We start from the raw sequence: 12,876 nt of genomic DNA, 5'->3' as shown, positions 1-12,876 counted from the left end.
ATATAATTCAACAACAATGTACAGTGGGGAAAATAACTATTTGATCCCCTGTAGATTTTGTAAGTTTGCCCACTTACAAAGAAATGAAGGGTCTATAATTTTTATCATAGGTGTATATTAAATGATAGAGACAGAATATCAACCAAAAATCCAGAACAAACACATGATACAAATGTTATAAATTGAGTTGCAGTTCAGTGAGTAAAATAAGTATTTGATCCCCAAGCAAAACATGACTTAGTACTTGGTGGAGGAACTCTTTTTGGCAAGCACAGAGGTAAGACGTTTCTTGTAGTTGGTGACCAGGTTTGCGCACATCTCAGGAGGAATTTGGTCCACTCTTCTTTACAGATCTTTTCTAAATCCTTAAGGTTTCTTGGATGTCTCCTGGCAACTCCATAAATTTTCTATTGGATTAAGGTCTGAAGACCTTTTCACCGAGGGAAGAAGGTTCTCAACCAAGATTGATGGCCCTGTCCAATGGTCCCTCAATGCGGCATAGTCGGCCTGTACTTTTAGCAGAGAAAATGCCCCAAAGCATAATGTTTCCACCTTCGTGGTTGACTGTAGGGATGGTGTTCTTAGGGTCATAGCATTTTTCTTCCTCTGAACACAGCGAGTCAAGTTAATGCCAAAGAGCTCAATTTTGGTCTCATCTGACCACAGTACTTTCTCCCAATTCTTCTCTGAATCATTTAAATGTTCATTGGCATGACTGTACATGTGCCTTCTTGAGGAGGGGGACTCGCCGTGTATATCATTTAAAATACACCTATGATAAAAATTATAGACCCTTCATTTCTTTGCAAGTGGGCAAACTTACAAAATTTGCAGGGGATTAAAAATATTTATTTTCCCCACTGTATATGGATTATTAGTATTAGGGGCGCCCCTAATGGATGGGCTGCTGCTGGTTATTGACACATTCAGCTTTCCACCCTTCACAAAGCATTTTCTTCTACCTCTTGGGGTCTCTGAACTATTGCTGGGAGTTTTCACTTCTAATGCCCCGTACACACGGTCGGACATTGATCGGACATTCCGACAACAAAATCCTAGGATTTTTTTCCGACGGATGTTGGCTCAAACTTGTCTTGCATACACACGGTCACACAAAGTTGTCGGAAAATCCGATCGTTCTGAACGCGGTGACGTAAAACACGTACGTCGGGACTATAAACGGGGCAGTAGCCAATAGCTTTCATCTCTTTATTTATTCCGAGCATGCGTGGCACTTTGTACGTCGGATTTGTGTACCCACAATCGGAAATTCCGACAACGGAAAATTTTATAGCCTGCTCTCAAACTTTGTGTGTCGGAAAATCCGATGGAAAATGTGTGACGGAGCCTACACACGGTCGGAATTTCCGACAACAAGGTCCTATCACACATTTTCCGTCGGAAAATCCGACCGTGTGTAGGGGGCATTAGAGATAAAAGATGTAGGCAAACATCTGACTAAACCAATAAAAAAGCACCATTTTTGTGTAAACTGACCTCATAAATGCAACAAATACCTACCCTATTTTACCTGAAGATACAGGGAGGAAATTGTTGACATCATATCCCAAGAAGGTGGCGCCTGTCCCAGTTATAGCTGAAAGGAAGAAAATGGAGTTAATAACCTGCAGGCATAACAGGCAGTGAAAAAATTGACGAGGAATGGGGTAGACTATAGGTATGTCTGCTCTGTATTTAAAGTCGAACTTCAACCAAAACTTTTTTGTTCACTTTGGATATAGTGGATAAGGATTAGATTTGCAAAAGGGTTGTTATTGCCATTTTTTAGTCCTGTTGGGGAGATCTTGCCTTACTTCCTGTACCTGTCATTGAAAGTGGAGGCCTTGCCCAAAAAATGAAAAAAGCTCTCTATTCTCTCTGTATTTTTTTCTGTCTAGTGTCCTACTCCTGTAGGTGCTGCTAAAACCCTATGCTCAAGAATTAGAAGAGCTGTATCTATCAAGGAATGTAAAAGAAAACATTTTTTGCAAAGCAACAGGTCCTCTTTAACTCTGCCCTCTCCAGAAAAACATACTTAGCTTTGGTTCACTCCCCGCCTCTCTGTTTAGCTGCTGGAATTGGAGGAATATCCTCTGCAAACTATGAGTTATCTGAGTCACAGCTCACACAAGGCTATGGATTCCACTGATTGGCTCTGTGCTGTCACATGGAGTGAGTCACATGATCCTCAGAACCTGGAAGTACTATCTTATCTTTTGGCTTCTTTTAATGTAGATGTGGGGGGATGGGGGGGCAAAGGAAAGGTAAGTATATGGTAGCTTGGGTGGTGGATTACGTCTAAGCTGGGTGCAGCCACAACATCATAAAACATGACACTTTCTTACCTGTGTGTATGTTAAATGCCATAAGATTTTTACTGCTCTCCAGATTGCCATTACAATTTGTGGGGGATAAACCAAACACTAAAATCTTTAGATTCTTCTTCAGGTTCTAAAAATGTAAAGAAGAAAGACCATTAAAGCGCTGTTAAATCCAAAAACAAAAAGTAATATATTGGAGCTTACCAGTCATTAGATGTGGTGGCTGCATTAGTTTTCTTCTCTTTATGCTTGTTTTCCTTTATTTTTACCTGGTGATCCTGCCAGTAACATACCTTCTATATTAGGGTGGCTACATTTTGTATTAAGGAGCAACAAAGACACCTTAGGACAGCAGTATTGTTAATCTGGGGGGGGGGGGGGGGGGAGTGTTAGATTGAATAGCAGATTTAGATACACTAACCAATTAAAGCCAGCTAACACTTTATAAGCAGTTCCAGCAAACAGTTTTGTTCTTTTTGGGATAAAGGTTTTACATACATGAATAAAAGCTGCCCATTGTAAGCACTCCTGTCCGTGTAAAATGGTTTGACTCGACCCTCTAACTGCTACATCTGCAGGACAGACTCAACAACAGGCTCACCAGCAGCCTACCCAAACAAGCCATACAATTTAAACTTAGTTAAGCAGTTCTTTGTCTGACACAGAAGCTATATTATCGACTTCAAAAAGCTCTTTCACACTGGCGGCAATGCCTACTGCCCTTTGAAAACTGATCTGTGGTGGATTGCTTTCCAGAAGGCTGTAGAGCAGCGGCTGGCAGGCATTAAAGCGGCTGTTCCACCCAGAAATGGAACTTCCGCTTTAAGTACTCATGACCCCCTGACATGCCACATTTGGCATGTCATTGTTTTGTGGGGGGGGGGAGGGGGTGGGTACCTAGTTTTCCGTGGCGCTGGAAGGAAGTTCACCTTTCCCCCCTCCCTCCCTGCAATCTTCTGGGACACGTCACAGGTCCCAGAAGATTGCCGGCCATTCATAACGCGCAGCATTGCTCACATATGCGCAGTGCGTGCCTGGCTGTGAAGCTACAGCCGGGCGCCCACATTTGCAATGCCGGCGCCGCAGAGAGGAGGGGGAAAGAAGCGAGGCTTCGGGTGGCCGCATCGCTGGACCGTGGGACAGGTGAGTGTCTGTTTATTAAAAGTCAGCAGCTACACTTTTTGTAGCTGCTGACTTTTAAATGGGTGGAACTCCTCTTTAAGGAGGAGATCCTGTTGGCTTGCTGTTACAGGCCAATTTCCATTGACCTCAATGGGTGAGCTTGACAGGCGGTACTGGCTGTCAAACTCTGCTAGCCAAGTTAAAAACGCTGGGGCTGTGAAGCAAAGCATCAAGGCTGCAGCATGTGCATAGCCCTATCTACAGCCTGTAATGTTAGAATTTAAGAGGGTTGCCAGGGAAAGTAAAACCACGGCTCAAACACCTGTTTTTACATAGTGATCATACTCAATGGGATTCATTTTTGTATTCTGCAAAAATCCTGGTTGATCCTGCTGTTCACTGTCCCTCCTTCCTTGTCTGTGTCCCCGCTGCAGCCTGAGACTGTGTAGACCAGCCATTGCCACATCTACTGAGCATGCTCAGTTCTCTTCCAAGCTGTTAATTTTCTCCTTTTTTTTTTTAGGCTGGGTTCACACTATGTGCGGCGCGGGGCACAGCAGGGGGTCCGTGGCATCCCTGTTTACCGTTTCAGGTCTGAATTTTTGCCTGAATTCAGAGCTGAAACTGAGCCAAAGACGCACAGGACCCTTCCGCTGTACGCTCTGTGGCCGCCCCGGAGATGTGTGAACCAGCTCCATTGAGAGCCGGTCACAGTCTCCTGTCATGTGAATTGGATGCGGGGAAACCCGCATACAATTCGCATAGGTGTGAACCCAGTACCGATCACTCACCGTGTTCATTCACAAAAGGAAGGGGAGAGTAAATGACATAGGGGCCCAGGCAGCAGAGGGAATCTGAGCCACATGGGGTGTCAATGGTGTGCCCAGGCACACCTGGCATCCCCTGTGCGCACCCCTATGGTTATGAGCCACATTCTGGCTACGAAAAGGAAATGGTGGACAATTAAAAGCTTATGTGGGGGAAATCGACAACAGCTGTTAGAGAGATAAACATATAGAAAGGGACTGGCAATCTGAGCGAATATCCCAGTAAAAAGGGCCCAGGTACTGTATTTTTCTGAAGCACACTGCACTAAAAGTGTGATTTCATCAACAAAAAAAAATTTCTATGGAAAAGGAATATCGGCCCTGGTAGAAGATTTAATAAAAATGTTACCAAATTATTTTTTTTCTTTTTTGTGTCAAAAGACAAAGATTTGAGCAAAAGATTGTTTTAATAAACATATCTATGACTGATCCCTTGTTTATCATTATGTGCACAGGCAACATTGCGGAGTTTGTCAATAATCTCTCATTGAACATGTGCACACCTGATCTCACCCAATTGCATTCATCAGGGAACACTGGTGCTCAGCTTCAGTCTCTGCAAGCCACTCCAGTAACGATCATTATAAACACAAGCCAGCACTCCAGTAACGATCCTTGGTAATAATTTTTACATCAAAAGTCTAAAAAGCTGCTTGATGGTTACACTGCCGTGTTTCAGCCACTCAGGGCCTTATGCATAGTAGTAAGTAGGGCTCTGGAGTGGCTGAAACACGTAAGCATATCTGTCAAGCTAAATTTTTTTTTTTTAAGTATTCTTAAATTCGAATTTTCAAATACAAAGACAGAATAAAAGACTGTAACCACTTGTGAGCAAGGTATACAATGTAACAGGTTAAATCACCCCCCTTCCACCACCCACAAATTGATCGATTTGCTAATAAGCCGCTCTAATCACTTCTGATGGAAAGGTAATCGCCAGCTGAAAAGATCCATACCAGGATGATGCCTGTAGGTACAGGCATCATCCCGGAATAACTACTGAAACCCAAGGACATCCATGGATGTCCTACGGGCGGCAAGTAGTTGAGAGACGTAGTGCCTCAAGCTCCCAAATAGAGAGGCGTGTTCTAAGGCAAAAAAGAAAAAACGAAAAAGAAAAAAGCACCCAATGGAGGGATCAGATTATGTAAATCGTTATGCATCGATAACAGACCAACCAACAATAAAAAAAAAATAAGGCAAATCGTAGGCTGCAGTCTACAAAAACAAAACAATAAAGGAATAGAGCCAACAAAATGTGAAAGAGTACGATAACAGCACCCAATAAAAAAAAAAAAAGGACGCATGGCAAACCAGCAGTTCAAAACTCAGCAACCCCGTCTAAGACGCAGGCTGAAAAAAAAGAGTACAAACAAGAACCTGCAACGGCCAAGTCAAAGTGTCAGGTAAGGGGGTCGACCCCAATGGTGCGCCTGCACAAGTAGTTGAAAGTCTGAGTCCGCCAAGGCAAGCAATGCCACATCTAGCCTAGAGGAGACCGGATGTGCCTCAGATACATGGCGTCTCCAAGAGGCCCATATGAAGTTGAATCTTTCCAGAGTGCCCTTCTGTCAAGCTACTTTTTAGCCATGTGATGTAATAGAGGATGCCAAGGATCTCTACTGGAGTGCTGCCATGTGTTTATTATAATTATATGTAAATTACTAGGATCTCAAAGTAGAATAATAAAGACATTTTGCTTTTCTTTTATTTGAAGTACCTCTTATTGCTGGCCACAAATCTTACCTTATAGGCTGTCCATGTTGGCAGTAGGTTAGAATCCTGGCAATTATATTCCAGGTTTAGTGCCAGGAAATCCACTGACTCCTGGAAAATAAATAATATATAAAGACGTAAATGCTTATTCTACTCTAAATGAACACAATAATTTGATTAAAGTTAGAAAAAAGAACGAATTAAAGCGTCAGTCTGCCAAAGGTTTTATTTTAATTATAGGTGGAGCATAGTGAGCTAAACTATTTGCTGAAAATTACTCAGAACCCCCAAACATCCTAGAGAATAAAATGGCAGTCGTTGCAACTTTTTATGTCACACAGTATTTGCGCAGCAATTTTTCAAATGCGTTTTTAAAACAAACAGTTTTATGAATTAAAAAAAAAAAAGCAGTAAAGTTTTACAATTTTTTTGTATAATATGAAAAATTATGTTACGCCGAGTAAATAGATACCTAACATGTTACGCTTTAAAATTGCACACACTTGTGGAATGGCGCCAAACTTTGGTACTTAAAAATCTCCATAGGCGACGCTTTAAAAATGTTTACAGGTCACCTGTTTATATGACGTCCTTGGACTGTTTCAGGGGGGAGGGGAGAGCAGATACCTGTCAAACCCAGGTATTTGCTCCCACTTCCGGCAAAAAAACGCCGCACATTGTGTGGCAAACTACGCCCCCCCGCTGTCTTCTGGGAGACACACAGGTCCCATCCCAGAAGACAGCAGGGACCATTCAGAACGCACAGCGCGACTCACGCATGCGCAATAGGGAACCAGGAGTGAAGCCGAAAGTCTTCACTGCCTGGTTCCCTTACCAGGAATGGCGGCAGCAGCACCCGGGAGTCGATCCGAACATCGGCTTGGGGTGCCGACATTGCAGGCTCCTTGGACAGGTGAGTGTCCTTATATTAAAAGTCATCAGCTGCACTATTTGTAACTGCTGACTTTTATTTATTTTCCCAGGCGGAACTCCGCTTTAAGTAGATTTTACACAGCGTTCCAACTTTTTTGGAATTGGGGTTGCAATTTTCCTGCCTGGGGTTTGGAGTTTTCCCACCCACTGTTATTTTTTCCCACTTTACTGTTCTATTTTCAGTATAGAATTGGCACTGCTGCATTTTCACACATGGCTTACAACATGCTAAACCGTGTCATAGAAGAGTGCCAGCAGAAAAAAGACCAAGCAGTCCATCAAGTTTGTCCCTTTTTTATTGGTTTATTTTTTATTTATTTTTTAATAAGGGAAATAAAAGTGAAAAAAGTGGAATATTTTGGGATTCGTGGCTGGCTCTTGTCAATATACCAAGTAAGAATACTTCAGTTATCTATAGGCTCAATTCACAAAGCTTTAACACAAGGATACAGAACTTTATTTTTAAATCATTAATCATAATTTTAAAAACCCAGACTTTTTTAATCAAGGATCATTATTCTGGTGTGTTAGCTTCCTGAACTGAGTCCCATATGAAGAGATTTCTGCACCATTTATTATGCATTATTACTTACCAAACAACATAGTGCCCATTCAGAGCTATGCGATTTGTTGTGGTACTTTAACATGCATTGCGTGTTAAATGGTCTGCCAACACACCACAAAATTGGACATGCATTTTTTTCCAACACAGCACACCACAATGCACAGTAGTATGTTAGTCATGCGGTGCATTGCATGTAGATGCTTTGGTTTGTTGGACACCTTTGCTGCCATTGTGCTATGTGCTGGGTGTCCAGCGCACCCCTGTGCCTTTAAGGAGGGGTGGGCTCCCTCCAGGCTTACTGTCCCTCTGCCTATCTATTAGAATGCATGTGCTTCTACTATGGAGGCTCTCATAAATTGACAGAGTTAGGACTGCAGATAATGCTGGGGTGCCATGGAGTGGCTCTGCAGCTTACGTATGTATTTGCAAATGTGTGTAAACTAAACCCGGTTTTAATGCAAATTGTTTGACAGCAGAATTTGGTTGGTTGCAGGCTGGCTGGTGAGTTGAGCTGGGAATTTTATGGTCTTGTTTCACATGCGTCGCCCCTACCATGTGCTCCATGCTGCAAAGGCCAGTTATAGGTGGAGGCAGTGGCTAGTTGTTTGTACTGATGTAATACTGGTAAGGGAACGCACTGGACACCTTTGCTGCCATTGTGCTATGTGCTGGGTGTCCACCGCGCCCCTGTGCCTTTAAGGAGGGGTGGGCTCCCTCCAGGCTCACCTGCCCTCTATATATCCATAAGAATGCATGTGCTTCTACTATAGCGGCTCTCATACATTTACAGAGTTAGGACTGCAGATAATATTGGGGTGCCATGGCATGGCTCTGCAGCTTACTCATATACAGTACTTGCAAATGTGTGAAAACCAAACCCCTGTTTTTAATGCAAACTGTTAGACAATAGAATTTGGTTGGTTGCAGGCTGGGTGGTGAGTTGAGCTGGGAATTTTCTTTGGTTTTGTTTGGTTTGTTGCGTTAGGGTACTTTCAAAATCAATACCACAAAGCTGTACTTGAGTTACCGTGTGTAGCATACATTTTACTGTACATATAGTCTGAATTGGCCCTTATTTTCTGTTTTAATGAGTTTTTATTGAGAGTTTGACAATAGAACATTTGACAAAATATAAACAGTGGTACCTGTATTGATATTGAGGGACCCTTCATTAGCCCACACCCATCTCTAATCATAAACAGATATTTGACAATAAGTTGTTTTTAACAATCCTAAAAAAATAATATCCTCAGATGGCATGAAACCATTAGGGTATATGATGTCTGGTTAGCACCAAAAAGGCTCAGGAACCTAGAGCTACAAAAATCACATAGATATGTGAAGAACAAGGTCAGCTACTGATTACAGGCTGGAATGTTTGACATGCGAGTCCAGGGCCTAACATCTTTTAGGTGAGAAGAAAAAAGTAGAATAGAGTGAGGGACATCTCATCTCAAGTTAAATGGGAGGGAAGGGATGAGAGATCTAAGAATGGATCCTATCCTAACACAAAAGGAATGCTATGGTCAAAGTCCATAGGGAAATAGGTGTTTATCTATGGAGTCCGAACTCATTCAAATTTTATGAACAGAGGCATTAAGAACCTTTGTGTTCCAGGTACGCCCACCGTTGCTTACCCTGGAGGGGTTGTCTGGGTGCTCTGTTTTTTCTGTCATGCCCACCTTTGTACTGCTGTTCAAGGTGTGGGATTCTGTCAAGAAGTTAACGGGAGCTTCCTCCCTTAATAAATATTCCCCTATTTAGGGTATTCAAAAGCTCCCTGAGCTATCAACCCTGCAGGGTTTTCAGGGGTGGGAACGGGTGGGGGTTCTTACTCTGTCTCAATTGTATGAGATTGGTTCACTCAAATCCTTTGAGCAGCTGTTAAAAGAATTTCTTCTTAACCAGAGGGGATTCTATCAATTTTTGCAGCTACGCCTACGCCATGCTCTACATGCCCAATTTTTAGCTTCCCGTTTGGTTTCCTCCGGTGCCAGTGCTGGAGAGAGTAGTTCAAACAACTTCTACTAAAGGCCTTATTTCCGCTGCCTACTTCCCTTGCCCTTAGAGAAAAGTGGGAACAGGATATTGGGCCCATTCCTAATAATACCTGGGAAGAGATTCTTTGGACACTTCCTTCTATGTCACTTTTACCTTCGCACAGGCTAACCCATTTTTTTATATTAGTATGGATGAATGAATGTACTATATGAAACAGCAATTAACCCATCAAAGCAGCGCTATTTTCAGTCCACAATGCTGACTGATAAAACAAAGTCTTTGTAAATGCAAGCAAAACACATGCAGGCAGGTAAATTCCAACAAAGACACAGCGGTTGGAGCTCGGTCTGGATTCCCTTATATGAATAGTAGATCTGATGGGTGCACCTTTCACCATCTATTGGGACATCTTGTGCTGCACACACCCCGTAGGGGTTCAAACTCACCGGAGCCAAGAGGTTAACAAGCCTTGGATCAAATCCTCTCTCTGTTTACTCCCGAAGTCCTCCAGGGTTGATGATCAGATAACAGCAACAATATCCACATGTAAAAAAAGAGACCCCGAATAGTCCAGTACCGTTTTGATAATATATTGTAAGTCACAAATAAGAGAAAAAAATACTAATAAAGTAAATACACTGTAAAAATCAGTGGGCCCAGTTCCTTCTAGGATAGCCTTCTAGCTTTCAGTTGGTTGGTAATAGTGGATAACTCAAACTGCTTCTCTCAAAGCACAAGGGTACTGGTTGCAGACTGGATGGATGATACACACTCACAGCTGATCAGTCCTTCATTCCACTAGTATACAACTACAAGCTTGGAGCGCAGTGCGTGTCAACCAGGCACAGCTGATCCGCACTTCCTCCCTGTTGTGTCTGAAGCTTCAGGCTAGAAGCACACTGCGTCCTCACGTGACAACGGTTGCCGTGGTATCGTGCTCTGACTAGTTTCGTCAGGAAGACTTTTTCAAAGAGCATGACTACACGGCTTGTTGAACAAAATTTATCTGAAAACCAAGGGGTGGGGCACGACCTACACTCCGCCCTAATGAGTTAATACTTGGTAAGCACTAGGTCTGATTGGAAGGTGCGTCCCTATCTTAAACTGGGAACGTATCCATACTCCAACCAACCAAAAGCTGCAGGCTGCACATTTAAATGACACCGCAGTCTAATTTATACCAGAATCTTGCATTACATCTGCAAACTCCCAATTCCTTGTGAGAAACAGTGCTTATGTCCTAGATTAAAACTAAACATCTCCTCTTCCATATATTCCAGGTGCAACTGAAGAGAGAGAGTCGCTTAACCCCCAAACATAATTAAGCTATATGGATGTCGCAGTGTAGTGACCAAGTAATTAAAATACCCATAGTTCCTCACCCGATATAATTATCATATTATATCAGATAAGTTTATCACATTGCGACATAAAATTGACATAAAATTGACAAAAAATAAAAATGTTACATACAAAATCGCATAAAATCGCAGCAACATCGGAACTTGTGATAAAATCACGAAAATAATAATGATTAAAATCTAATCAGATTAAAATTACCTGACATACCTATTGACATAAAATGTTACATGCGAAATCGCATATAATCGCAGCAACCTCAGAACTTGTGATAAAATCACAAAAATAATAGTGGTTAAAATCCAATCAGATTAAAATTACCTGCACGGCAGAATCTAAAATTCTACGTAGATAGAAAGCGGAAGTTGATAAAAGATTCTCCAGTACCGCTCTGTATCACATAGTTCCATATTGTACATACACAATAAAAAAATATGTAATCCAAACGGGGCATTGTTATTAAGTTATCTATACAGAAAACAGATCATGATCTCAGAGTGAGGAACCCCTCCATTAAAACTCTAATACATTGTGTAATCGTCCACTCTAGTGAACCTAAAAATCGCTGATAAAGCAATTAATATCGAGTTCGATATTTAACCCTTTCGGCTAAGAGTGTCAGTTAAAAAAATCCATTGAGTTTCTTTTTTTGATAAATCCCTTATTATATTACCCCCCCTCCAAGATTTTTTGATGTGATCAATCCCCCAAAATAACAATCCAGCAGGATCTTGTCCGTGATGTAATTTGAAATGCAGGGATACGTTATGGTCTTTATAGCCAATAGTAATGTTGTGGCTATAAAGACCATAACGTATCCCTGGGGGATTGATCACATCAAACAATCTTGGAGGGGGGGTAATATAATAAGGGATTTATCAAAAAAAGAAAATCAATGGATTTCTTTAACTGACACTCTTAGCCCGAAAGGGTTAAATATCGAACTCGATATTAATTGCTTTATCAGCGATTTTTAGGTTCACTAGAGTGGACGATTACACAATGTATTAGAGTTTTAATGGAGGGGTTCCTCACTCTGAGATTTCGATCTGTTTTCTTTATAGATAACTTAATAACTATGCCCCGTTTGGATTACATATTTTTTTATTGTGTATGTACAATATGGAACTATGTGATACAGAGCGGTACTGGAGAATCTTTTATCAACTTCCGCTTTCTATCCACGTAGAATTTTAGATTATGCTGTGCAGGTAATTTTAATCTGATTGGATTTTAACCACGATTATTTTTGTGATTTTATCACAAGTTCCGAGGTTGCTGCGATTATATGCGATTTTGCACGTAATATTTTATGTCAATAGGTATGTCAGGTAATTTTAATCTGATTAGATTTTAATCATTATTATTTTCGTGATTTTATCACAAGTTCTGATGTTGCTGCGATTATATGCGATTTTATGTGATTTTGTATGTAACATTTTTATTTATTGTCAATTTTATGTCGCAATGTGATAAACGTATCTGATTTAATATGATAATTATATCGGGTGAGGAACTATGGGTATTTTAATTACTTGGTCACTACACTGCGACATCCATATAGCTTAATTATGTTTGAGGGTTAAGCGACTCTCTCTCTTCAGTTGCACCTGGAATATATGGAAGAGGAGATGTTTAGTTTTAATCCAGGACATAAGCACTGTTTCTCACAAGGAATTGGGAGTTTGCAGATGTAATGCAAGATTCTGGTATAAATAGACTGCGGTGTCATTTAAATGTGCAGCCTGCAGCTTTTGGTTGGTTGGAGTATGGATACGTTCCCAGTTTAAGATAGGGACGCACCTTCCAATCAGACCTAGTGCTTACCAAGTATTAACTCATTAGGGCGGAGTGTAGGTCGTGCCCCACCCCTTGGTTTTCAGATAAATTTTGTTCAACAAGCCGTGTAGTCATGCTCTTTGAAAAAGTCTTCCTGACGAAACTAGTCAGAGCACGATACCACGGCAACCGTTGTCACGTGAGGACGCAGTGTGCTTCTAGCCTGAAGCTTCAGACACGAGAGGGAGGAAGT

General features: G+C 41.6%; 1 protein-coding gene across 1 annotated transcript in view; it reads right to left on the bottom strand.

The window, feature by feature from the left end:
- LOC141147132 (lactase/phlorizin hydrolase-like) overlaps positions 1–12,876 on the bottom strand; it is a 75,507-nt gene that overhangs the window by 54,386 nt on the left and 8,245 nt on the right. The window contains exons 3-5 of the mRNA XM_073634260.1: positions 6,017–6,097; positions 2,346–2,451; positions 1,522–1,597 (exon numbers count right to left, since the gene is read on the bottom strand). Of these exons, the coding sequence (XP_073490361.1) occupies positions 1,522–1,597; positions 2,346–2,451; positions 6,017–6,097 (263 nt within the window). The remainder of the gene's footprint in view (positions 1–1,521; positions 1,598–2,345; positions 2,452–6,016; positions 6,098–12,876) is intronic.

This window comes from Aquarana catesbeiana, linkage group LG06 (genome assembly GCF_042186555.1).
Source record: "Aquarana catesbeiana isolate 2022-GZ linkage group LG06, ASM4218655v1, whole genome shotgun sequence".
Taxonomy (NCBI): Eukaryota; Metazoa; Chordata; class Amphibia; order Anura; family Ranidae; genus Aquarana; species Aquarana catesbeiana.
This window is presented reverse-complemented; position numbering and strand designations above follow the sequence as displayed.